Consider the following 27,979-nt stretch of genomic DNA (forward strand, 5'->3'; position numbering starts at 1 on the left):
TTCAATGTCTTAACAAATTAATCCAATACAATTTGAAATCATCAGTATTTTCAATATCATCCTAATTTAAATGTTGCTTATTTTGGCCTTCTCTACCACCCCACCCCTCCCTTTCCTACACACAATGTTGAATTTCAAATAATGAATTTGTATTGCCTGCATTTCAGAACATACAGTGGGGAAAAAATGTATTTAGTCAGCCACCAATTGTGCAAGTTCTCCCGCTTAAAAAGATGAGAGAGGCCTGTAATTTTCATCATAGGTACACGTCAACTATGACAGACAAAATGAGGAAAAAAAATCCAGAAAATCACATTGTAGGATTTTTAATGAATTTATTTGCAAATTATGGTGGAAAATAAGTATTTGGTCAATAACAAACGTTTCTCAATACTTTGTTATATACCCTTTGTTGGCAATGACACAGGTCAAACGTTTTCTGTAAGTCTTCACAAGGTTTCCACACACTGTTGCTGGTATTTTGGCCCATTCCTCCATGCAGATCTCCTCTAGAGCAGTGATGTTTTGGGGCTGTCGCTGGGCAACACGGACTTTCAACTCCCTCCAAAGATTTTCTATGGGGTTGAGATCTGGAGACTCCAGGACCTTGAAATGCTTCTTACGAAGCCACTCCCTCGTTGCCCGGGCGGTGTGTTTGGGATCATTGTCATGCTGAAAGACCCAGCCACGTTTCATCTTCAATGCCCTTGCTGATGGAAGGAGGTTTTCACTCAAAATCTCACGATACATGGCCCCATTCATTCTTTCCTTTACACGGATCAGTCGTCCTGGTCCCTTTGCAGAAAAACAGCCCCAAAGTATGATGTTTTCACTCCCATGCTTCACAGTAGGTATGGTGTTCTTTGGATGCAACTCAGCATTCTTTGTCCTCCAAACACGACAAGTTGAGTTTTTACCAAAAAGTTCTATTTTGGTTTCATCTGACCATATGACATTCTCCCAATCCTCTTCTGGATGCACTCTAGCAAACTTCAGACGGGCCTGGACATGTACTGGCTTAAGCAGGGGGACACGTCTAGCACTGCAGGATTTGAGTCCCTGGCGGCGTAGTGTGTTACTGATGGTAGGCTTTGTTACTTTGGTCCCAGCTCTCTGCAGGTCATTCACTAGGTCCCCCCGTGTGGTTCTGGGATTTTTGCTCACCGTTCTTGTGATCATTTTGACCCCACGGGGTGAGATCTTGCGTGGAGCCCCAGATCGAGGGAGATTATCAGTGGTCTTGTATGTCTTCCATTTCCTAATAATTGCTCCCACAGTTGATTTCTTCAAACCAAGCTGCTTACCTATTGCAGATTCAGTCTTCCCAGCCTGGTGCAGGTCTACAATTTTGTTTCTGGTGTCCTTTGACAGCTCTTTGGTCTTGGCCATAGTGGAGTTTGGAGTGTGACTGTTTGAGGTTGTGGACAGGTGTCTTTTATACTGATAACAAGTTCAAACAGGTGCCATTAATACAGGTAACGAGTGGAGGACAGAGGAGCCTCTTAAAGAAGAAGTTACAGGTCTGTGAGAGCCAGAAATCTTGCTTGTTTGTATGTGACCAAATACTTATTTTCCACCATAATTTGCAAATAAATTCATAAATAATCCTACAATGTGATTTTCTGGATTTTCTTTTCTCAATTTGTCTGTCATAGTTGACGTGTACCTATGATGAAAATTACAGGCCTCTCTCATCTTTTTAAATGGGAGAACTTGCACAATTGGTGGCTGACTAAATACTTTTTTTCCCCACTGTACATCACAGCACGTCAGAGAATTGTCCACAATGTGCAAAAGTATGTGGACACCCCTTCAGATTAGTGGATTCGGCTATTTCAGCCACTCCCGTTGCTGACAGGTGTATAAAATCGAGCACACAGCCATGCAATCTCCATAGACAAATATTGGCAGTAGAATGGCCTTACTGAAGAGCTCAGTGACTTTCAACGTGGCACTGTCATAGGATGCCACCTTTTCAACAAGTCAGTTGGTCAAATTTCTGCCCTGCTAGAGCTGCCCCGGTCAACTGTAAGTGCTGTTATTGTGAAGTGGAAACGTCTAGGAGCAACAACGGCTCAGCCGCAAAGTGGTAGGCCACACAAGCTCACAGAACGGGACCGCCGAGTACTGAAGTGCGTAGCGCATAAAAATCGTCTGTCCTCGGTTGCAACACTCACTACCGAGTTCCAAACTGCAACTGGAAGCAACGTCAGCACAATAACTGTTTGAAATGGGTTTCCATGGCCGAGCATCCACACACAAGCCTAAGATCACCATGCGCAATGCCAATCGTCGGCTGGAGTGGTGTAAAGCTTGCCGCCATTGGACTCTGGAGCAGTGGAAACGCGTTCTCTGGGGTGATGAATCACTCTTCACCATCTGGCAGTCCGGTGGACGAATCTGGGTTTGGCGGATGCCAGGAGAACACTACCTGCCTGAATGCATAGTGCCAACTGTAAAGTTTGGTTTAGGAGGAATAATGGTCTGGGGCTGTTTTTCATGGTTCGGGCTAGGCCCCTTAGTTCCAGTGAAGGGAAATCTTAACGGTACAGCGTACAATGACATTCTAGACGATACTGTGTTTCCAACTTTGTGGCAACAGTTTGGGGAAGGCCCTTTCCTGTTTCAGCATTTCAGCATGACAATGCCCCCATGCACAAAGCGAGGTCCATACAGAAATGGTTTGTCGAGATCGGTGTGGAAGAACTTGACTGGCCTGTCACCTTCTCAACAAACTGCTTGGCGATGGTCTTGTAGCCCATTCAAGCCTTGTGTAGGTCTACAATCTTGTCCTTGGCATCCTTGGAGAGCTCTTTGGTCTTGGCCATGGTGGAGAGTTTGGAATCTGATTTGATTGATTGCTTCTGTGGACAGGTGTCTTTTATACAGGTAACAAGATGAGATTAGGAGCATTCCCTTTAAGAGTGTGCTCCTAATCTCAGCTCGTTACCTGTATAAAAGACACCTGGGAGCCAGAAATCTTTCTGATTGAGAGGGGGTCAAATACTTATTTCCCTCATTAAAATGCAAATCAATTTATAACATTTTTGACATGCGTTTTTCAGGATTTTTTGTTGTTATTCTGTCTCTCACTGTTCAAATAAACCTAACATTAAAATTATAGACTGATCATGTCTTTGTCAGTGGGCAAACGTACAAAATCAGCAGCGGATCAAATACTTTTTTCCCTCACTGTAGAGGTTAACTCAGGCCCTGTAGCCCCCAGTATCACTCCTACTCCCCAGGCGCTATCATTTGTTGACTTCTGTTACCACAAAAGCCTTGGTTTCTTGCATGTTAACATCAGAAGCCTCCTCCCTAAGTTTGAGTTATTCACTGCGTTAGCACACTCAGCCAACCCTGATGTTCTAGCAGTGTCTGAATCCTGGCTTAGGAAGGCCACCAAAGATACAGAAATGTCCATTCCCAACTACAACATTTTCCATCTAGATAGAACTGCCAAAGGAGGCGGAGTTGCAATCTACTGTAGAGAGAGCCTGCAGAGCTCTATCATACTATCCAGGTCTGTGCCCAAACAGTTTGAGCTTCTACTTCTAAAAATCCACCTTTCCAGAAATAAGTCTCTCACTGTTGCCGCTTGCTACAGACCCCCCTCAGCCCCCAGCTGTGCCCTGGACACCATATGTGAATTGCTTGCCCCCCATCTATCCTCAGAGTTCGTACTGCTTGGTGACCTAAACTGGGATATGCTTAACACCCCGGCCGTCCTACAATCTAAACTAGATGCCTTCAATCTCTCACAAATGATCAAGGAACCTACCAGGTACAACCATAAATCCGTTAACATGGACACCCTCATAGATATCATCCTGACAAATGTACCCTCTAAATACACCTCCGCTGTCTTCAACCAGGATCTCAGCGATCACTGCCTTATTGCCTGCGTCCGTAACGGGTCCGCGGTCAAACGACCACCCCTCATCACTGTCAAACGCTCCCTAAAACACTTTAGCGAGCAGGCCTTTCTAATTGACCTGGCCCGGGTATCCTGGATGGATATTGACCTCATTCCGTCAGTAGAGGATGCCTGGTTGTTCTTTAAAAGTGCTTTCCTCTCCATCTGAAATAAGCATGCCCCATTCAAAAAATTCAGAACTAAGAACAGATATAGCCCCTGGTTCTCCTCAGACTTGACTGACCTTGACCAGCACAAAAACATCCTGTGGCGTACTGCATTAGCATCGAACAGCCCCCGCGATATGCAACTTTTCAGGGAAGTCAGGAACCAATATACACAATCAGTTAGGAAAGCAAAGGCTAGCTTTTTCAAACAGAAATTTGCATCCTGTAGCACTAACTCCAAAACAGTTTTTGGACACTGTAAAGTCCATGGAGAATAAGAGCACCTCCTCCCAGCTGCCCACTGCACTGAGGCTAGGAAACACTGTCACCACCGATAAATCTACGATAATAGAAAATGTCAACAAGCATTTTGCTACGGCTGGCCATGCTTTCCACCTGGCTACCCCTACCCCGGCCACTATCTCCTTCACCAAATTCAGACAGCTGATGTTCTGATAGAGCTGCTAAATCTGGACCCCTACAAATCAGCTGGGCTAGACAATCTGGACCCTTTCTTTCTAAAATTAGCCGCCGAAATTGTCGCAACCCCTATTACCAGCCTGTTCAACCTCTCTTTCGTATCGTCTGAGATCCCCAGAGATTGGAAAGCTGCTGCGGTCATCCCCCTCTTCAAAGGGGGTGACACTCTAGATCCAAACTCTATATCCATCCTGCCCTGCCTTTCGAAAGTATTTGAAAGCCATGTTAACAAACAGATCACCAGCCATTTCGAATCCCACCGTACCTTCTCCAATATGCAATCTGGTTTCCGAGCTGGTCATGGGTGCACCTCAGCCACGCTCAAGATCCTAAACAATATTATAACCGAGATCGATAAAAGACAGTACTGTGCAGCCGTCTTCATCGACCTGGCCAAGGCTTTCGACTCCGTCAATCACCGCATTCTTATTGGCAGACTAAATAGCCTTGGTTTCTCAAATGACTGCCTCACCTGGTTCACCAACTACTTCTCAGATAGAGTTCAATGTGTCAAATCGGAGGGCCTGTTGTCTGGACCTCTGGCAGTCTCTATGGGGGTGCCACAGGGTTCAATTCTAGGGCCGACTCTATTATCTGTGTATATCAATGATGTCGCTCTTGCTGCTGGTGACTCTCAGATCCACCTCTACGCAGACGACACCATTTTGTATACATCTGGCCCTTCATTGGACACTGTGTTAACAAACCTCCAAACGAGCTTCAATGCCATACAACACTCCTTCCGTAGCCTCCAACAGCTCTTAAACACTAGTAAAACTAAATGCATGCTCTTCAAACGAACGCTGCTGGCACCCGCCCACCCGACTAGAATCACTACTCTCGGCGGGTCTGACTTAGAATATGTGGACAACTACAAATACCTAGGTGTCTGGTTAGACCGTAAACTCTCCTTCCAGACTCACATTAAGCATCTCCAATCCAAAGTTAAATCTAGAATCGGCTTCCTGTTTCGCAACAAAGCCTCCTTCACTCATGCTGCCAAACATGCCCTCGTAAAACTGACTATCCTACCGATCCTTGACTTTGGCGATGTCATTCACAAAATAGCCTCCAACACTCTACTCAGCAAATTGGATGTAGTCTATCACAGTGCCATCCGTTTTGTCACCAAAGCCCCATATACTACCCACCACTGTGACCTGTACGCTCTTGTTGGCTGGCCCTCACTACATATTGGCTCCAGGTCATCTATAAATCACTGCTAGGCAAATCCCCGCCTTATCTTAGCTCATTGGTCATCATAGTAACACCCACCCGTAGTCTGCGCTCCAGCAGGTATATCTCACTGGTCATTCCCAAAGCCAACACCTCCTTTGGCCGCCATTCCTTCCAGTTCTCTGCTGCCAATGACTGGAACGAACTACAAAAATCTCTGAAGCTGGAGACTCTTATCTCCCTAGCTAACTTTAAGCATCAGTTGTCAGAGCACCTTACCGATCACTGCACCTGTACACAGCCCATCTGTAATTAGCCCACCCAACTACCTCATCCCCATATTGTTAGTTATTTTGCTCATTTGCACCCCAGTATCTCTATTTGCACATCTATCATTCCAGTTTTAATACTAAATTGTAACTATTTTGCACTATGGCCTATTTATTGCCTTACCTCCATAACTTGCTACATTTGCACACACTGTATATATATTTTCTGTTGTATTTTTGACTTTATGTTTTGTTTACCCCATATGTAACTCTGTGTTGTTGTTTTTATCACACTGCTTTGCTTTATCTTGGCCAGGTCGCAGTTGTAAATGAGAACTTGTTCTCAACTGGCTTACCTGGTAAAAAAAATAAAATAAATAACTTCCGACTTCAACTGTACATACAAGAGCAGATACTTATCCACTATTGTTCAGTGGAAAAAAGACCTGCTCGCAACAGTCTTACTGAGGGGGGATTCTGTTCCTGGCAGCTGATAGACCGTGGTCTGTAGGAATTCCCATGCACAGTGGGAAAGTTGATATCAATCACATAATGACTTGAAGCACACATCCAGTGCCCCTGCTCCAATGCCTGTCCACTAATGACTGTAATCACCTGTGAGCAGTCACCAAGAGCCAACACTAATGGGTAGGGTCTGGTCACCTTCGACTTCCATTCATTTGGCTCTTAAGTTAATTTACATTTACGTCAGACGCTCTTATAGTTAGTGCATACATTATTATTTTTCATACCCCCTGTGGGAATCAAACCCACAACCCTGGCGTTGCAAACGCCATGCTCTACCAACTGAGCTGCATTCCTGCCGGCCATTCCCTCCCTACCCTGGACGACGCTGGGCCAATTGTGCACCGCCCCATGGGTCTCCCGGTCGGGGCCGGCTACGACAGAGCCTGGATTCGAACCAGGATCTCTAGTGGCACAGCTAGCACTGCGATGCAGCGCCTTAGACCACTGCGCCACTCGGGAGACCGACACACAACAATAACCAAGTTTCAATCCAACCATTTATTAATTACCTGACTGATGGAAACAGGAAATGCCGTTTTTGACAATTTTCTAAATGCCTACAGACAATTTGTTCAGTCGGCATGGTGTGATCTTTTTGTGTCATTTTAAAATTAAATTGTGTGAGAAAAGGTGGTGGAAACTCCTTTTATGCGCTAATATTGATATAATAACCATCATATCGAAGTGAACTTGGAGTCACACGATGACATGTTGTGTGGTCCTCCCACTACGACTCGGGAAAGCATGCCATTTGTTAGGCTACAGATTAAATAAATTATGATGAACTTCACAGGGTGGTGAAAGGGCACGGTGATGAGCTTGATGCTCTTTTCCAATAAATATTGAGGGTCTTATTCTGGTGACATGATGATCGATGCTTGGCTGCAGTTTGACAAATACAAATAATATCGTTCTTACCCATAATAATCTCATAATGTAGATAGCCTACCCCCGCTGTACCTGTAAGCTGTTGTCTAGTTTGTGACAAAACCATCAGTAGAGTGTAAAAACGTGTATATTTTAATCGGTACATTTTTAACGACAAAAGTTATTTTTGTATGCACTACGTCATCACGCACAGCCTTTTATCCGCAAAAAGTCTGTTTGCTGGAAAGATCTCCGGTGGGAATATGCGCATATTGTTTTATGCAGATTTTTAGAATATTCGCATGAAAGTCTGTCGCAAATTGGATGGAAACCTTCCTAATGTCTTGGAGTGTGCAGTTATGCGTGACAGATTTTGGAACGCTGTTCCTTTCATTCAAGGTTCACAAAATGTCATCTAATTTCCCCATCAACCTCCCTATACCTATCCACTATTTAAACTGACAGGATGCAAGTCAATGCAGGACTTTCTGGTCTCATTGAAGCTGGGTCGGAATGTCTTCCAGCCCATCTTGTAGACTGGTGTTGGGAGGACCACTGGCAGAATTCTTAAAGCAATGTCAGATTTGTATTTATTTATTTTACCTTTATTTAACTAGGCAAGTCAGTTAAGAACAAATTCTTATTTACAATGACGGCCTACACCGGCCAAACCCGGACGACGCTGGGCCAATTGTGCGCCGCTCTATGGGACTCCCAATCACGGCCGGTTGTGACACAGCCTGGAATCGAACCAGGGGGTCTGTAGTGACGCCTCAAACACTGAGATGCAGTGCCTTAGACCGCTGCGCCACTCGGTCTGTAGTGACGCCTCAAGCACTGAGATGCAGTGCCTTAGACCACTGCGCCACTCGGTCTGTAGTGACGCCTCAAGCGCTGAGATGCAGTGCCTTAGACCGCTGCGCCACTCGGTCTGTAGTGACGCCTCTAGCACTGAGATGCAGTGCCTTAGACCGCTGCGCCACTCGGTCTGTAGTGACGCCTATAGCACTGAGATGCAGTGCCTTAGACCGCTGCACCACTCGGTCTGTAGTGACGCCTCTAGCACTGAGATGCAGTGCCTTAGACCGCTGCGCCACTCGGTCTGTAGTGACGCCTCTAGCACTGAGATGCAGTGCCTTAGACCGCTGCTCCACTCGGTCTGTAGTGACGCCTCTAGCACTGAGATGCAGTGCCTTAGACCGCTGCTCCACTCGGTCTGTAGTGACGCCTCTAGCACTGAGATGCAGTGCCTTAGACCGCTGCGCCACTCGGTCTGTAGTGACGCCTCTAGCACTGAGATGCAGTGCCTTAGACCGCTGCGCCACTCGGTCTGTAGTGACGCCTCTAGCACTGAGATGCAGTGCCTTAGACCGCTGGCGCCACTCGGTCTGTAGTGACGCCTCTAGCACTGAGATGCAGTGCCTTAGACCGCTGCGCCACTCGGTCTGTAGTGACGCCTCTAGCACTGAGATGCAGTGCCTTAGACCGCTGGCGCCACTCGGTCTGTAGTGACGCCTCTAGCACTGAGATGCAGTGCCTTAGACCGCTGAGCCACTCGGTCTGTAGTGACGCCTCTAGCACTGAGATGCAGTGCCTTAGACCGCTGAGCCACTCGGTCTGTAGTGACGCCTCTAGCACTGAGATGCAGTGCCTTAGACTCGGGAGCCCGAGATAAGAATGTTAAGTGAACAACTGGATTGTTTCAGGCTAAAAATGCGTGAGCATCTAAGACACCACCAGTCATTTCAAACTATACCTGCACTTCTAAAAGAAACAGACGCCTCACAGGTCCTCAACTGGCAGCTTCATTAAATAGAACCCGCAAAACACCAGTCTCAACGTCAACAGTGAAGAGGCGACTACGGGATGCTGACCTTCTAGGCAGAGTTGCAAAGAAAAAAACATATCTCAGACTGCCCATTTTAATATTTTATTTTTATTGGCCTGTTTCCATTAAGGTTGTACTATTGGTTATCAATGGCAATAATACATGCATTTGCTTGGCTTATCAATCTTGAAGACAATACTCATTTATCACTCAAAAAGTGTTATGAGTGAGTGCACCACAAACATATTTCCAAGGTGTTGATGCATCCTCCTCCCAATACAGCCTCTTCCAACACCACGGGTAGGGAATCCATCTGCAAAAGGGACGTTTTTCTTTGTCAAATCAGCTTGCTAGCTACCTTAGCTGTTGTTAGCTAACATGCTACTGAACATTAGCATATTGACATGCATATTGCTAGCTACCTTAGCTGTTGTTAGCTAACATGCTACTGAACATTAGCATATTGACATGCATATTGGTATTAAAAGACAGCATCCTATTCACTAAAAAATACAAGTGTTTAGGCAAATAATTAGTTAGCTAGCTACCTATCACATGAATTGTGCAAAAATATGATAGTTAACGTTAGCTAGCTAAACGCTAGCCAGTCAGTCAGTGATGCTGACAGATTGAAACTGGTATCAACAACATGTGTTTCACTCTATCCCATAAAACATCAACATGACATTGCTAACTAGGCATAATTTGGCTAATAAAATGTTAGTTTGTTAGAAAGTTTAATAAGTTAGACACTCACCGGACAACTTTGGTCAGTAGCTAGCTAGACAGCTTGGTTTACATTTTCCAACAGATGTTTCTAATCCCCCTGATTGGTCATCAATGGTTACTGGTCTTGGAACATCTTCTGGTAAACTGGTAGCCACTAGTCAGTGGCGTGTATTCATGGATGCCAAGGGAAGTCAGGCTTCCAACCAAAAATTGACCCATAATTTTTTTTTTCATTTAATTTATCTTTCGTCTCTGTGTTTCATAATTGTCCTTCAGTTCAGAAGAGGCTGAATGTATCTCACTGGTTAAAGCATCCGAGCGAGTGAAACAGCGCCCCCTCTGTCTCTCTATGTGTAGGCCATCTATCTGATGCTGTCTGGTCAGAAAGAGTATGACATTGTTGCCGCCCGTAGCATTGAAGGCAAGGGAAGCCAGCGAGCATCTAGCCTCCCTTGACAAAAAAAGTATAAAAAATTTGCCAATCAGCGTTGAGCTAAATTGAGCGAGCTCAACTGTGAATGGTCCTGGCTCACCAAAAGAAAGAGTCAAGGGAAGCCAGCTTGGATTTGGCGTCACTCCTATCAAATCGCATCGAGAGCATAGGTCATTGACAGAAAAACTTGAAATGTTGTATTTCGTTGTGGTTTTACTTAATTCTCGTATTGGCCAATGATTATAACGGCGATTCTGATCCCACCATTAATTCATACATTGTTATGCCCCTGGACTGAGAGGACGGAAGTTTAATATGTAGCTAGATGTAGAAGGCTAATGTTAACTAGCTAGCGTTGCCCATGAATGGAAGTTAGTCTAGCGAGCAAGCCATGTAGCCTAGGCCATGTAGCCAACATGGGACAACCAAAAATAAAAAGTGTGTACTGTATAACTGAGTGATCATGTAACTGTCTGTTTGTTAAATGCAATATGCTTTATGGACTTCACCGGACAGATGTTGCTCTCCGGTTTTGTGATAAAACAAAGGTGTGGTTGAATTTATTCTGCCACTGTGTCTTCTTATTGTCCCGGCCTTTAGGCCTATATATCACGGTGTCAAGGCATATGAACTAACAGGTTATAGAGCAAACAATGCAATTATCACAACACATAGGTTGTAATATGGCTTTGTGGGGGAGAGTGGGGTGGGCTTCCCCAAACTTGCGGGAAGTTTGCAGCAACAAATTCATTTTTGTAAGGGTCAGGTAAGTGTTACAACAGTCAAACAACAATCAATATAAATAACTATTCAGGTAAGAATCATGTAAGTAATAAATAATCAAACAGTGCAGATATTAATTGCCAAAGTCAACTCAAACATCATTTTCCTGCCAAGGTAGGATTTTTCCACTTTGAAGGCTGTGTTCTTGGCTGGCCCATGCTCCTCCCCCTCAGTGTGTTCTTGGCTGGCCCATGCTCCTCCCCCTCAGTGTGTTCTTGGCTGGCCCAGGCTCCTCCCCCTCAGTGTGTTCTTGGCTGGCCCAGGCTCCTCCCCCTCAGTGTGTTCTTGGCTGGCCCATGCTCCTCCCCCTCAGTGTGTTCTTGGCTGGCCCATGCTCCTCCCCCTCAGTGTGTTCTTGGCTGGCCCATGCTCCTCCCCCTCAGTGTGTTCTTGGCTGGCCCATGCTCCTCCCCCTCAGTGTGTTCTTGGCTGGCCCATGCTCCTCCCCCTCAGTTGTGCCACTACAAGCTGTAAATGAAAAGCACTTGATTTTTAGTAGCTAGCAAATGGCACAAAAAGCTTCCTGAAATGATGCACCGTATGGCAGATGTGCTTATTGTCCTAGAGAGAGAGAGGGAGAGAGAGAGAGCTAGCTATTACCAATGGACTTAAGTGTTTTGATGACAAGCTATTTTTTATACATTTCATTGGTCAAGGGACTCGTGAAACATTCATACAGACGTAAAGGGGAACCAATAGGATCAATTCAGGTAAATACAAAACAAATAACATTTGGAGTTACGAGGGTTTCAGACAGCGACAATATAATAATCTAAATCTACCACAGGAGGCTGCTGAGGGGAGGACGGCTCATAATAATGGCCAGAGCAAATGGAACGGCATTAAACACCTGGAAACCATGGAATGGCATCAAACACCTGGAAACCATGGAACGGCATCAAACACCTAGAAACCATGGAATGGCATCAAACACCTGGAAACCATGGAATGGCATCAAACACCTGGAAACCATGGAATGGCATCAAACACCTGGAAACCATGGAATGGCATTAAACACCTGGAAACCATGGGATGGCATCAAACACCTGGAAACCATGGAATGGCATCAAACACCTGGAAACCATGGAATGGCATCAAACACATGGAAACCATGGAATGGCATCAAACACCTGGAAACCATGGAATGGCATTAAACACCTGGAAACCATGGAATAGCATCAAACACCTGGAAACCATGGAATTGCATCTAACACCTGGAAACCATAGAATGGCATCAAACACCTGGAAACCATGGAATGGCATTAAACACCTGGAAACCATGGAATGGCATCAAACACCTGGAAACCATGGAATGGCATCAAACACCTGTAAACCATGGAATGGCATTAAACACCTGGAAACCATGGAATGGCATCAAACACCTGGAAACCATGGAATGGCATCAAACACCTGGAAACCATGGAATGGCATTAAACACCTGGAAACCATGTGTTAGATCTATTTGCTACCATTCCACAGCCCACAGAGAGTAACTCCAACAGTACTAGTTTTCATCAATGATCTCTCTGTACTTTCCTTCGGTCATCTTTCCCTCGATCCTGACTAGTCTCCCAGTCCCTGCCGCTGAAAAACATCCCCACAGCATGATGCTGCAACCACCATGCTTCACCGTAGGGATGGTGCCAGGATTCCTCCAGATGTGACGCTTGGCATTCAGGCCAAAGAGTTAAATCTTGGTTTCATCAGACCAGAGAATCATGTTTCTCATGGTCAGAGTCCTTTAGGTGCCTTTTGGCAAACTCCAAGCGGGCTGTCATGTGCCTTTTACTGAGGAGTGGCTTCCGTCTGGCCACTCTACCATAAAGGCCTGATTGGTGGAGTGCTGCAGAGATGGTTGTCCTTCTGGAAGGTTCTCCCATCTCCACAGAGGAATTCTGGAGCTCTGTCAGAGTGACCGTCGGGTTCTTGGTCACCTCCTTGACCAAGGCCCTTCTCCCCCGATTGCTCAGTTTGGACAGGTGGCCAGCTCTAAGAAGAGTCTTGGTGGTTCCAAACATCTTCCATTTAAGAATGATGGAGGCCACTGTGTTCTTGGGGACCTTCAATGCTGCAGACATTTTTTGCTACCCTTCCCCAGATCTGTGCCTCAACACAATCCTGTCTCGGAGCTCTACGGACAATTCCTTCAACCTCATGGCTTGGTTTTTGCTCTGACATGCACGGTCAACTATGGGATCTTATATAGACAGGTGTGTGCCTTTCCAAATCATGTCCAATCAATTGAATTTACCACAGGTAGGCTCCAATCACGTTGTAGAAACATCAAGGATGATCAATGGAAGCAGGATGCACCTGAGCTCAATTTCGAGTCTCATAGCAAAGGGTCTGAATACTTATGTAAATAAGGTATTTCAGTTTTTATTTTTTAAATAAATTATCAACATTTTCTAAAAACCTTTGTCGCTTTATCATTATGGAGTATTGTGTGTAAATTGATAAAATAATTTAATCCATTTTAGAATAAGGCTGTAACGTAAAGAAATGTGGAAAAAGGGAAGGGAATACTTTCCGAATGCTCTGCATAGGACAATACTTTTGACCAGAACCTGGTGTTTTTCCCCCTCTGTTTGTCAGGCCAGTTTCTGGTTCCAATTATCCCTAATGTGAAGCAGCTGAGGCAGGATGGGGGCTGGATAGGCTCTGGGAAGGGAAGGGAAGGCTGGCCACCATAGCAGGATGGGGGCTGGATAGGCTCTGGGAAGGGAAGGGAAGGCTGGCCACCATATACACACATACAGTATATGCTGTTAATCATAACAACACAGGGTTTATTTGGACGGGGTTGGAGGTGAGGTGGAGGTGGGGTGGCTGACATTGATGTAAACCCTCCTCATCACAGAGAAAGTGTGACCTCTGGACAAGAGGAGAGGGGCTGGACCCACCCTGGTGTGTGTGTGTGTGGGGGGGGATTGGGTTAGTTATGAAGTGGCAGTCATGAAGTGGCATTCTTTCAAGAAAAGAAAGGACTGAAGGGAAGAGAGGAGATAGAAAGGACTGAAGGGAAGAGAGGAGATAGAAAGGACTGAAGGGAAGAGAGGAGATAGAAAGGACTGAAGGGAAGAGAGGAGATAGAAAGGACTGAAGGGAAGAGAGGAGATAGAAAGGACTGAAGGGAAGAGAGGAGATAGAAAGGACTGAAGGGAAGAGAGGAGATAGAAAGGACTGAAGGGAAGAGAGGAGATAGAAAGGACTGAAGGGAAGAGAGGAGATAGAAAGGACTGAAGGGAAGAGAGGAGATAGAAAGGACTGAAGGGAAGAGAGGAGATAGAAAGGACTGAAGGGAAGAGAGGAGATAGAAAGGACTGAAGGGAAGAGAGGAGATAGAAAGGACTGAAGGGAAGAGAGGAGATAGAAAGGACTGAAGGGAAGAGAGGAGATAGAAAGGACTGAAGGGAAGAGAGGAGATAGAAAGGACTGAAGGGAAGAGAGGAGATAGAAAGGACTGAAGGGAAGAGAGGAGATAGAAAGGACTGAAGGGAAGAGAGGAGATAGAAAGGACTGAAGGGAAGAGAGGAGATAGAAAGGACTGAAGGGAAGAGAGGAGATAGAAAGGACTGAAGGGAAGAGAGGAGATAGAAAGGACTGAAGGGAAGAGAGGAGATAGAAAGAGAAAAGTTGATACGGCAGCAGGATCATCAGCAGCAGGGCATTACCCTGGAGAGAACTGGCAACAAGGTCAGTTGTTGGAGAGAGGGATGTGTCTGTCTCTGTCTGTCTGTCTGTCTCTCTCGCTCTCTCTGTCTGTCTCTCTGTCTGTCTCTCTCGCTCTCTCTGTCTGTCTCTCTGTCTGTCTCTGTCTGTCTCTCTCTCTCTCTCTGTCTGTCTGTCTGTCTGTCTGTCTGTCTGTCTGCCTGTCTGTCTGTCTGTCTGTCGGTCTGTCTGTCTAACTGTAAGTCGCTCTGGGTAAGTGTGTCTGCTAAATGACTAAAATGTAAATGTAAAAATGTCTGTCTGTCTGTCTCTCTGTCGCTCTGTCTGTCTCTCTGTCGGTCTGTCTGTCTCTGTCGTTCTGTCTGTCTGTCTGTCTCTCTGTCTGTCTGTCTGTCACGGAATCCAGACATTAAAATGTAATTCAACAATGTAAAAAAATATGTATTGAACTTAGTAGAACATTCATTAATTTACTAATAATAAGATAATCATAAGACATGAACAAAATGATTCATATTTTCCTTCAACTTTCTGAAAAGGCAACGCAGGAATGCCCCTGTTTGTCTACCACTTTGTGTAGCCGTTAGCAATGATGCTGATAATGTTAACCATCTTCTGGTAGGAGGAAAGGCTTTACAAAAAACCTCAATAAATGTTAACTACAAAGTATGCTTACCTGGTATCATGATTATTTGCATCAATCCAGTGGAGATTTGTTTAGCAAACTCTGCAATCGCAGTTCTGGCCCGGTATCAGTGTGTCAATCAGTCTGTCTAGTCTGTTCTGGCCCGGTAGCAGTGTGTCAGTCACTCTGTCTATATACAGGGAGTACCAGGTAATAACATGGCTACATACAGGAAGTACCAGGTAATAACATGGCTATATACCGGAAGTACCAGGTAATAACATGGCTATGTACAGGGAGTACCAGGTAATAACATGGCTATACACAGGGAGTACCAGGTAATAACATGGCTATATACAGGGAGTACCAGGTAATAACATGGCTATATACAGGGAGTACCAGGTAATAACATGGCTATATACAGGAAGTACCAGGTAATAACATGGCTATATACAGGAAGTACCAGGTAATAACATGGCTATATACAGGGAGTACCAGGTAATGACATGGCTATATACAGGAAGTACCAGGTAATAACATGGCTATATACAGGGATACCAGGAAATATAGCAGGGATGTAGCTCAGTTGGTAGAGCATGGCGTTTGCAACGCCAGGGTTGTGGGTTCGTTTCCCACGGGGGGCCAGTATGAAAAAAAAAAAAATAATGTATGCACTCACTAACTGTAAGTTGCTCTGGATAAGAGCGTCTGCTAAATGACTAAAATGTAAATGTAAATAACATGGCTATATACCAGTACTGAGTCATTAGTTAAATGTTCCTATCGCGACAACCTTAATTGAGGTAGATATGTACATATAGGTAGGGGTAAAGTGACTAGACAACAGGATAGATAATAGACAGTAGCAGCAGTATACTGTAGGTAGGGGTAAAGTGACTAGACAACAGGATAGATAATAGACAGTAGCAGCAGTATACTGTAGGTAGGGGTAAAGTGACTAGACAACAGGATAGATAATAGACAGTAGCAGCAGTATACTGTAGGTAGGGGTAAAGTGACTAGACAACAGGATAGATAATAGACAGTAGCAGCAGTATACTGTAGGTAGGGGTAAAGTGACTAGACAACAGGATAGATAATAGACAGTAGCAGCAGTATACTGTAGGTAGGGGTAAAGGGACTAGACAACAGGATAGATAATAGACAGTAGCAGCAGTATACTGTAGGTAGGGGTAAAGTGACTAGGCAACAGGATAGATAATAGACAGTAGCAGCAGTATACTGTAGGTAGGGGTAAAGTGACTAGACAACAGGATAGATAATAGACAGTAGCAGCAGTATACTGTAGGTAGGGGTAAAGTGACTAGACAACAGGATAGATAATAGACAGTAGCAGCAGTATACTGTAGGTAGGGGTAAAGGGACTAGACAACAGGATAGATAATAGACAGTAGCAGCAGTATACTGTAGGTAGGGGTAAAGTGACTAGACAACAGGATAGATAATAGACAGTAGCAGCAGTATACTGTAGGTAGGGGTAAAGTGACTAGACAACAGGATAGATAATAGACAGTAGCAGCAGTATACTGTAGGTAGGGGTAAAGTGACTAGACAACAGGATAGATAATAGACAGTAGCAGCAGTATACTGTAGGTAGGGGTAAAGTGACTAGGCAACAGGATAGATAATAGACAGTAGCAGCAGTATACTGTAGGTAGGGGTAAAGTGACTAGACAACAGGATAGATAATAGACAGTAGCAGCAGTATACTGTAGGTAGGGGTAAAGTGACTAGACAACAGGATAGATAATAGACAGTAGCAGCAGTATACTGTAGGTAGGGGTAAAGTGACTAGACAACAGGATAGATAATAGACAGTAGCAGCAGTATACTGTAGGTAGGGGTAAAGGGACTAGACAACAGGATAGATAATAGACAGTAGCAGCAGTATACTGTAGGTAGGGGTAAAGTGACTAGACAACAGGATAGATAATAGACAGTAGCAGCAGTATACTGTAGGTAGGGGTAAAGTGACTAGGCAACAGGATAGATAATAGACAGTAGCAGCAGTATACTGTAGGTAGGGGTAAAGTGACTAGACAACAGGATAGATAATAGACAGTAGCAGCAGTATACTGTAGGTAGGGGTAAAGTGACTAGACAACAGGATAGATAATAGACAGTAGCAGCAGTATACTGTAGGTAGGGGTAAAGGGACTAGACAACAGGATAGATAATAGACAGTAGCAGCAGTATACTGTAGGTAGGGGTAAAGTGACTAGACAACAGGATAGATAATAGACAGTAGCAGCAGTATACTGTAGGTAGGGGTAAAGTGACTAGACAACAGGATAGATAATAGACAGTAGCAGCAGTATACTGTAGGTAGGGGTAAAGTGACTAGACAACAGGATAGATAATAGACAGTAGCAGCAGTATACTGTAGGTAGGGGTAAAGTGACTAGGCAACAGGATAGATAATAGACAGTAGCAGCAGTATACTGTAGGTAGGGGTAAAGTGACTAGTCAACAGGATAGATAATAGACAGTAGCAGCAGTATACTGTAGGTAGGGGTAAAGTGACTAGTCAACAGGATAGATAATAGACAGTAGCAGCAGCGTGTGGTGTCAGTGTAAGTATGTGTGAGTGTTGGGGTGTGTGTGTCTGTGTGTGTGTGTGTGTGTGTGTGTGTCTGTGTGTGAGTGTGTGGGTAGAGTCCAGTGTTTGTGCATAGAGTCAGTACAAGAGAATTAGTCCAACGGGTCAATGCAGGTAGTCTGGGTAGCCATTTGATTAGCTGTTTAGCAGCCTTGATTAGCAGCCTTAGAAGCTGTTCAGGGTCCTGTTGGTTCCAGACTTGGTGTACCGGTACCGTGTTCCATGCGGTAGCAGAGAGAACAGTCTATGGCTTGGGTGGCTGGAGTCTGAATTTTTTGACCTTCCTCTGACACCGCCTGGTATGGCGGTCCTGGAAGGCAGGGAGCTCGGCCCCAGTGATGTACTGGGCCGTACTCACCACCGTCTGTAGCGCCTTGCAGTCGGATGCCAAGCAGTTGCCATACCAAGCGGTGATGCAGCCAGTCAAGATGCTGTCAATGGTGCAGCTGTAGAACTTTTTGAGGATCTGAGGGCCCATGCCAAATCTTTTCAGTCTCCTGAGAGGGAAGAGGTGTTGTCTTGCACTCTTCACAACTGTGTTGGTGTGTGTGGACCATGTTAATTCCTTACTGATGTGGACACCGAGGAACTTGAAGCTCTTGACCGGCTCCACTACAGCCCCTTCGATGTGAATGCTCGCCCATCCATTACCTGTAGTCCACGATCAGCTCTTTTGTCTTGCTGACGTTGAGGGAGAGGTTGTTGTCCTGGCACCACATTGCCAGGTCTCTGACCTCCTCCCTATAGGCTGCCTCATCGTCGTCAGTGATTAGTCCTACCACCGTCGTGTCGTCAGCAAACGTGTACACAGGAGGGGACACAGCCCTGAGGGACCCCTGTGTTGATGGTCAGCTTGGCGGATGTGTTGCCTACCCTTACCACCTGGGGTCGGCCCATCAGGAAGTCCAGGATCCAGTTGCAGAGGGAGGTGTTCAGTCCCAGGGTCCTGAGCTTAGTAATGAGCTTGGAGGGCACTATGGTGTTGAACGCTGAGCTGTAGTCAATGAACAGCATTATTACATAGGTATTCCTCTTGTCCAGGTAGGTGTTCGTTTAGCGAATTGGAGTGGGTCCAGTGTGTCTGGGATGATGGTGTTGATGTGAGCCATGACCAGCCTTTCAAAGCATTTCATGGCTATAGATGTGAGTGCTACGGGGCGATAGTCATTTAGACAGGTTACCTTGGCGTTCTTGGGCACGGGGACTATGGTGGTCTGCTAGAAACATGTTGGTATTACAGACTGGGTTAGGGACATGTTGAAAATGTCAGTGAAGACACTTGCCAGTTGGTCAGCGCATGCTCTGAGAACGCATCCTGATATTCCGTCTGGCCCCTCGGCCTTGCAAATATTAACCTGTTTAAAGGTATTTTCTTATAAGCGTCCAGATTACTGTCTCGCACCTTGAAAGCGGCAGCTGTAGCCTTTAGCTCAGTGCAGATGTTGCCTGTAATCCATGGCTTCTGGTTGGGATATGTACGTACGGCCACTGTGGGGACGACATCGTCGATTCACTTATTAATGAAGCAGGTGACTGATGTGGTAAACTCCTTAATGTTATCGGATGAATCGCATAATATATTCCAGTCTGTGCTATCAAAACAGTCCTGTAGCTTAGCATCCGCTTCATCAGACCACTTCCGTATTGAGCGCGTCACTGGTACTTCCTGTTTGAGTTTTTGCTTGTAAGCAGGAAGCAGGAGGATAGAGTTATGGTGTGATTTGCCAAAGGGAGGGCGAGGAAGGGACTTGTATGTGTTTCTGTGTGTGGATAAAGGTGATCTAGAGTTTTGTCACCTCTAGTTGTACAGTTGACATGCTGGTAAAAATGAGGTAAAACAGATTTCAGTTTCCCTGCATTAAATTACCGGCCACGAGAAACGCCGCCTCTGAATGTGCATTTTCTTGTTTGCTTATGGCCCTATACAGGTCTTTGAGTGCGGTCTTAGTGCCAGCATCGGTTTGTGGTGGTGAATAGACAGCTACGAAAAATATAGATGAAAACTCTCTTGGTAAATATACTGAGCAAAAATAGAAACGCAACATGCAACAATTTCAAAGATTTTACTGAATTACAGTTAATATAAGGAAATCAGTCAATTGAAATACATTAATTAGCCCCTAATCTATGGATTTCACATGACTGTGAATACAGATATGCATCTGTTGGTCAGAGATACCTTTAAAATAAGGTAGGGGTGTGGATCAGAAAACCAGTCAGTATCTGGTGTGACCACCATTTTCCTCATGCAGCGCGACACATCTCCTTCACATGGAGTTGATCAGGCTGTTGATTGTGGCCTGTGGAATGTTGTCCCACTCCTCTTCAATAGCTATGTGAAGTTGTTGGATATTGTTGGGAACTGGAACATGCTGTTGTACACATCGAGCCAGAGCATCCCAAACATGCTCAATGGGTGACATGTCTGGTGAGTATGCAGGCCATGGAAGAACTGGGACATTTTCAGCTTCCAGGATTTGTGTACAGATCCTTGCTGAAACATGAGGTGATGGCGGTGGATGAATGGCACTACAATGGGCCTCAGGACCTCGTCACAGTATCTCTGTGCATTCAAATTGCCATCAATAAAATGCAATTGTGTTCGTTGTCCATAGCTTATGCCTGCCCATACCATAACCCCACCGCCACCATGGGGCGCTCTGTTCACAACGTTGACATCACCAAACCGCTCGCCCACACGATGCCATACACCTGGTCTGCGGTTGTGAGGCTGGTTGGACGTACTGCCAAATTCTCTAAAACGATGTTGGAGGCAGCTTATGGTAGAGAAATGAACATTAAATTCTCTGACAACAGCTCTGGTGGACATTCCTGCAGTCAGCATGCCAATTGCACGCTCCCTCAAAACTTGAGACGTCTATCTCCCGTGTGGCTCAGTTGGTAGAGCATGGCGCTTGCAACGCCAGGGTTGTGGGTTCACATACCACGGGGGACCAGTACGAAAATGTATGCACTCACTACTGTAACTCACTCTGGATAAGAGCGTCTGCTCCTTGTGTTACAAAACTGCACATTTTAGAGTGGCCTTTTATTGTCCCCAGCACAAGGTGCACCTGTGTAATGATCATGCTGTTTAATCAGCTTCTTGATATGCCACACCTGTCAGGTGGATGGATTATCTTGGCAAAGTAGAAATGCTCACTGACAGGGGTATAAACAAATCTGTGCACAACATTTTGAGAGAAATAAACTTTTTGTCCGTATGGAAAATTTCTGGGATCTTTTATTTCAGCTCATGAAACATGGGACCAACACTTTACATGTTGTGGGACCAACACTTTACGTTTATATTTTAGTTCAGTGTATTATGGTCTGTAGCTTATCATGAGGTATTCTAACTCAGGCGAGCAACAACTCCAGACTTCCTTAACAATAGAGAACCGCAAACCAACTGTTGTTAACAAAAAGACACACCCCTCCTCCCTTCGTCTTACCATATTCTGGTCTTGACTATGCATAGACAAAAACCAGCGAGATGTACAGTATATCCGTGTACGCCTTCAGCCACGACTCTGAGAATATTCCCGTTTTTCAGGTCCTGTTGATAGGATAGCTTCGAACAGAGCACATACAGTTTTGTTCTCCAGTGATTTCACGTTCGCCAATAGAACAGAGGGCCATGGCGGTCTACTCGCTGATTTAGCCTCGTCAGAGTGCTGGCTCGCCTGCCTCTCTTTCGCGGAATGTCCAGAGCTGTCGTCTCGTTGACGTAGACATTTTCATCCAAATTAAGGTTAGTGGTCGCTGTTCTGATGTCCAGAAGCTGTTTTTCGGTAATAGGAAATGATGGCGGAGACATTATGTACAAAATTTTTTACGATCAGTGTACATTTTTTGGGGAAAAATTGCAGAACTGGTCAGGAGCCTGTAAGACGGCTGCTATCCACTGCAGCGCCATCTTCCGTTACAATTGGTAAATATTTGCTACTCTTAAAGTTCTGTACTATAGTTTATATATTCACTTCTGTGACGGTAAGCTAGCAGACAAAATGTCTGCCACTCAGCCAGTGGTTTTAAGTGGACTGGCCTAAACAACAGAAAAACTGAGTCCCTTCATGTTTTCTCTTTAGTCATTCCTATTGTTGTGAAGAGGGGAGTGGGGGTTTGTTGTGAGGAGGGGAGTGGGGTTTGTTGTGAGGAGGGGAGTGGGGGATTGTTGTGAGGAGGGGAGTGGGGGATTGTTGTGAGGAGGGGAGTGGGGGTTTGTTGTGAGGAGGGGAGTGGGGGGTTTGTTGTGAGGAGGGGAGTGGGGGATTGTTGTGAGGAGGGGAGTGGGGGATTGTTGTGAGGAGGGGAGACGGGGGTTTGTTGTGAGGAGGGGAGTGGAGGTTTGTTGTGAGGAGGGGAGTGGGGGTGATGACCTCTATCCTCCCTCTTCTTTGTTTCCTGCCCAATGGGCTCTGGGCAAAAGTAGTGTACTACACTAGGTAGGGTGCATCATAGTGTACTACAGAGGGTGTAGGTAGGATGCATCTGTGAGTGGATGGGGCCGTTCCTCCCCAGAGACACTGGGCTGGATGGGACTGACTGTACAGCCTCCTAGCATGGCTAATTTATCTCCTCCAGTTGAGATGCTGTTGACCCCAAAGGTCACAAGACCTCAGAGTTGGGTTTTCATTACTCTGTTGTTAAGTACCTTCTCATTGGTGTTGTTGATTTAACATATGTCTGTGTGGGACACTGTCTATGAGTGGTATTTGTGTGAGTAAATTATTTACATTCACAAGGTATGAGTGTGGTTGACGACACGTCTACAATACACACACACACACACACAGGACACACACACACACACAGGACACACACACACACACACACACACACACACACACACACACACACACACACACACACACACACACACACACACACACACACACAGGACACACACACACACACACACAGGACACACACACACACACACACACACACACACACACACACACACACACACAGGACACACACACACACACACACAGGACACACACACACACACACACACACACAGGACACACACACACACAGGACACACACACACACACACACACACACACACAGGACACACACACACAGACACACACACACACACACACACACACAGGACACACACACACACACAGGACACACACACACACACAGGACACACACACACAGACACACACACACACACACACACACACAGAGCAGCAGGACTAGTTAAGCAGTGCTGTGTTGTTGCTCCGTTGTTTCATGTTGAGTGCTAAAGTATAAGTGGTTATTGAGATGCTAATGTCCAGCCCAGAGCAGAGCAGGTCTGGCCTGGTTAAGATGCTAATGTCCAGCCCAGAGCAGAGCAGGTCTGGCCTGGTTAAGATGCTAATGTCCAGCCCAGAGCAGAGCAGGTCTGGCCTGGTTAAGATGCTAATGTCCAGCCCAGAGCAGAGCAGGTCTGGCCTGGTTAAGATGCTAATGTCCAGCCCAGAGCAGAGCAGAGCAGGTCTGGCCTGGTTAAGATCCTAATGTCCAGCCCAGAGCAGAGCAGAGCAGGTCTGGCCTGGTTAAGATCCTAATGTCCAGCCCAGAGCAGAGCAGAGCAGGTCTGGCCTGATTAAGATCCTAATGTCCAGCCCAGAGCAGAGCAGAGCAGGTCTGGCCTGGTTAAGATCCTAATGTCCAGCCCAGAGCAGAGCAGAGCAGGCCTGGCCTGATTTAAGGGCCACATCCTCAGAATGCCTCAATATTGTTCCCACACAAGAAATAGAGGTTAGGCGGGGAGGAGAGGAGGGGGATGAAGGAGGAAGAGAAGTAGAGAGACTGCAAGAGAAGAGGACAAGGTCTTGCTTTCTGTTATGTGATTCAGGTCCTCCTGTACACCTTGGCCCTTGTCAAGCCCTTTGGAGTTGCATGGCTTCCACTCCTGAACCACCAACACTTTCCTCTGTCTCTCTCTCTCTCTCTCGCTCTCTCTAGGCCCCAATCCCAAAGACTGTCCTGATTCCCATCTCCAAGTCCTCCGTGTCTCGGTTCCGGAACAGTGTGGAGGGGCTGAACCAGGAAATAGAGAGAATCATCATCTGGGACGAGCTGCGCCCCCACGATGTCCCCGACGGACGCCGTGCCCCCCCACCACTGTCCCAACGCCCCTCCTCCCCAATCATATCACGGTGCTGCAGTAGCTCCGCCTTCCGCAGCATCAACACACAGACACCCCAGGGTGGGGGAGGGGCCAGCGGAGGTGTCGTGGTCAGTAACCACAGTAACAGCAGCCGCTCCGATTCCGTCTCCCCCTCCTTCCTGACTGTCCCCACCGACACGGAGACGACGGGGGAGAGAGGGAGAGACGGAGGGGGAGAGAGCCCCTGGCCTAGTAGTGATGAGCTGCTAACAGACTGCAGAGAAAAAGGTGAGGACTGCCCTCGAGAACCACAGACACATAACAGAGACCCTCCCTCCCTACCTACCGATCAATCAATCCATTTTTTATTTATACTGAAAAATTAACACAACATGTACAGTGTTGGTTTCATGAGCTGAAATGAAAGATCCCAGACATTTTTCATATGCACAAAAAACGTATTTCTCTCAAAAGGCAACTCTAAAATGTGCAGTTTTGTCACACAACACAATGCTAGAGCTAGAGTCCCTACCAACAGACCAGCTAGAGTCCCCTACCAACAGACCAGCTAGAGTCCCCTACAAACAGACCAGCTAGAGTCCCCTACCAACAGACCAGCTAGAGTCCCCTACCAACAGACCAGCTAGAGTCCCCTACCAACAGACCAGCTAGAGTCCCCTACCAACAGACCAGCTAGAGTCCTCCAACCAACAGACCAGCTAGAGTCCCCTACCAACAGACCAGCTAGAGTCCCCTACCAACAGACCAGCTAGAGTCCCCTACCAACAGACCAGCTAGAATCCCCTACCAACAGACCAGCTAGAGTCCCCTACCAACAGACCAGCTAGAGTCCCCTACCAACAGACCAGCTAGAGTCCCCTACCAACAGACCAGCTAGAGTCCCCTACCAACAGACCAGCTAGAGTCCCCTACCAACAGACCAGCTAGAGTCCCCTACCAACAGACCAGCTAGAGTCCCCTACCAACAGACCAGCTAGAGTCCCCTACCAACAGACCAGCTAGAGTCCCCTACCAACAGACCAGTTAGAGTCCCCTACCAACTGACCAGCTAGAGTCCCCTACCAACTGACCAGCTAGAGTCCCCTACCAACAGACCAGCTAGAGTCCCCTACCAACAGACCAGCTAGAGTCCCCTACCAACTGACCAGCTAGAGTCCCCTACCAACAGACCAGCTAGAGTCCCCTACCAACAGACCAGCTAGAGTCCCCTACCAACAGACCAGCTAGAGTCCCTACCAACAGACCAGCTAGAGTCCCCTACCAACAGACCAGCTAGAGTCCCCTACAAACAGACCAGCTAGAGTCCCCTACCAACAGACCAGCTAGAGTCCCCTACCAACAGACCAGCTAGAGTCCCCTACCAACAGACCAGCTAGAGTCCCCTACCAACAGACCAGCTAGAGTCCTCCAACCAACAGACCAGCTAGAGTCCCCTACCAACAGACCAGCTAGAGTCCCCTACCAACAGACCAGCTAGAGTCCCCTACCAACAGACCAGCTAGAATCCCCTACCAACAGACCAGCTAGAGTCCCCTACCAACAGACCAGCTAGAGTCCCCTACCAACAGACCAGCTAGAGTCCCCTACCAACAGACCAGCTAGAGTCCCCTACCAACAGACCAGCTAGAGTCCCCTACCAACAGACCAGCTAGAGTCCCCTACCAACAGACCAGCTAGAGTCCCCTACCAACAGACCAGCTAGAGTCCCCTACCAACAGACCAGCTAGAGTCCCCTACCAACAGACCAGTTAGAGTCCCCTACCAACTGACCAGCTAGAGTCCCCTACCAACTGACCAGCTAGAGTCCCCTACCAACAGACCAGCTAGAGTCCCCTACCAACAGACCAGCTAGAGTCCCCTACCAACTGACCAGCTAGAGTCCCCTACCAACAGACCAGCTAGAGTCCCCTACCAACAGACCAGCTAGAGTCCCCTACCAACAGACCAGCTAGAGTCCCCTACCAACAGACCAGGTAGAGTCCCCTACCAACAGACCAGCTAGAGTCCCCTACCAACAGACCAGCTAGAGTCCCCTACCAACAGACCAGCTAGAGTCCCCTACCAACAGACCAGCTAGAGTCCCCTACCAACAGACCAGCTAGAGTCCCCTACCAACAGACCAGCTAGAGTCCCCTACCAACAGACCAGCTAGAGTCCCCTACCAACAGACCAGTTAGAGTCCCCTACCAACAGACCAGCTAGAGTCCCCTACCAACAGACCAGCTAGAGTCCCCTACCAACAGACCAGCTAGAGTCCCCTACCAACAGACCAGCTAGAGTCCCCTACCAACAGACCAGGTAGAGTCCCCTACCAACAGACCAGCTAGAGTCCCCTACCAACAGACCAGCTAGAGTCCCCTACCAACAGACCAGCTAGAGTCCCCTACCAACAGACCAGCTAGAGTCCCCTACCAACAGACCAGCTAGAGTCCCCTACCAACAGACCAGCTAGAGTCCCCTACCAACAGACCAGCTAGAGTCCCCTACCAACAGACCAGCTAGAGTCCTCCAACCAACAAACCAGCTAGAGTCCCCTACCAACAGACCAGCTAGTCCCCTACCAACAGACCAGCTAGAGTCCTCCAACCAACAAACCAGCTAGAGTCCCCTACCAACAGACCAGCTAGAGTCCCCTACCAACAGACCAGCTAGAGTCCCCTACCAGCAGACCAGCTAGAGTCCCCTACCAACAGACCAGCTAGAGTCCCCTACCAACAGACCAGCTAGAGTCCCCTACCAACAGACCAGCTAGAGTCCCCTACCAACAGACCAGCTAGAGTCCCCTACCAACAGACCAGCTAGAGTCCCCTACCAACAGACCAGTTAGAGTCCCCTACCAACAGACCAGCTAGAGTCCCCTACCAACAGACCAGCTAGAGTCCCCTACCAACAGACCAGCTAGAGTCCCCTACCAACAGACCAGCTAGAGTCCCCTACCAACAGACCAGGTAGAGTCCCCTACCAACAGACCAGCTAGAGTCCCCTACCAACAGACCAGCTAGAGTCCCCTACCAACAGACCAGCTAGAGTCCCCTACCAACAGACCAGCTAGAGTCCCCTACCAACAGACCAGCTAGAGTCCCCTACCAACAGACCAGCTAGAGTCCCCTACCAACAGACCAGCTAGAGTCCCCTACAAACAGACCAGCTAGAGTCCCCTACCAACAGACCAGCTAGAGTCCCCTACCAACAGACCAGCTAGAGTCCCCTACCAACAGACCAGCTAGAGTCCCCTACCAACAGACCAGCTAGAGTCCCCTACCAACAGACCAGCTAGAGTCCCCTACCAACAGACCAGCTAGAGTCCCCTACCAACAGACCAGCTAGAGTCCCCTACCAACAGACCAGCTAGAGTCCCCTACCAACAGACCAGCTAGAGTCCCCTACCAACAGACCAGCTAGAGTCCCCTACCAACAGACCAGCTAGAGTCCCCTACCAACAGACCAGCTAGAGTCCCCTACCAACAGACCAGCTAGAGTCCCCTACCAACAGACCAGCTAGAGTCCTCCAACCAACAGACCAGCTAGAGTCCCCTACCAACAGACCAGCTAGAGTCCCCTACCAACAGACCAGCTAGAGTCCCCTACCAACAGACCAGCTAGAATCCCCTACCAACAGACCAGCTAGAATCCCCTACCAACAGACCAGCTAGAGTCCCCTACCAACAGACCAGCTAGAGTCCCCTACCAACAGACCAGCTAGAGTCCCCTACCAACAGACCAGCTAGAGTCCCCTACCAACAGACCAGC

At 47.0% G+C, this 27,979-nt stretch overlaps 1 protein-coding gene across 1 annotated transcript in view; it reads left to right on the forward strand.

Moving 5' to 3' along the window:
* The window catches only part of fam117bb (family with sequence similarity 117 member Bb), a 123,828-nt gene that overhangs the window by 89,392 nt on the left and 6,457 nt on the right, over window positions 1–27,979 (forward strand). The window contains exon 5 of the mRNA XM_084161406.1: window positions 24,064–24,496. Within this exon, the coding sequence (XP_084017532.1) occupies window positions 24,064–24,496 (433 nt within the window). The remainder of the gene's footprint in view (window positions 1–24,063; window positions 24,497–27,979) is intronic.

This window comes from Coregonus lavaretus, assembly GCF_964263955.1.
Source record: "Coregonus lavaretus genome assembly, chromosome: 5".
NCBI classification, from domain to species: domain Eukaryota; kingdom Metazoa; phylum Chordata; class Actinopteri; order Salmoniformes; family Salmonidae; genus Coregonus; species Coregonus lavaretus.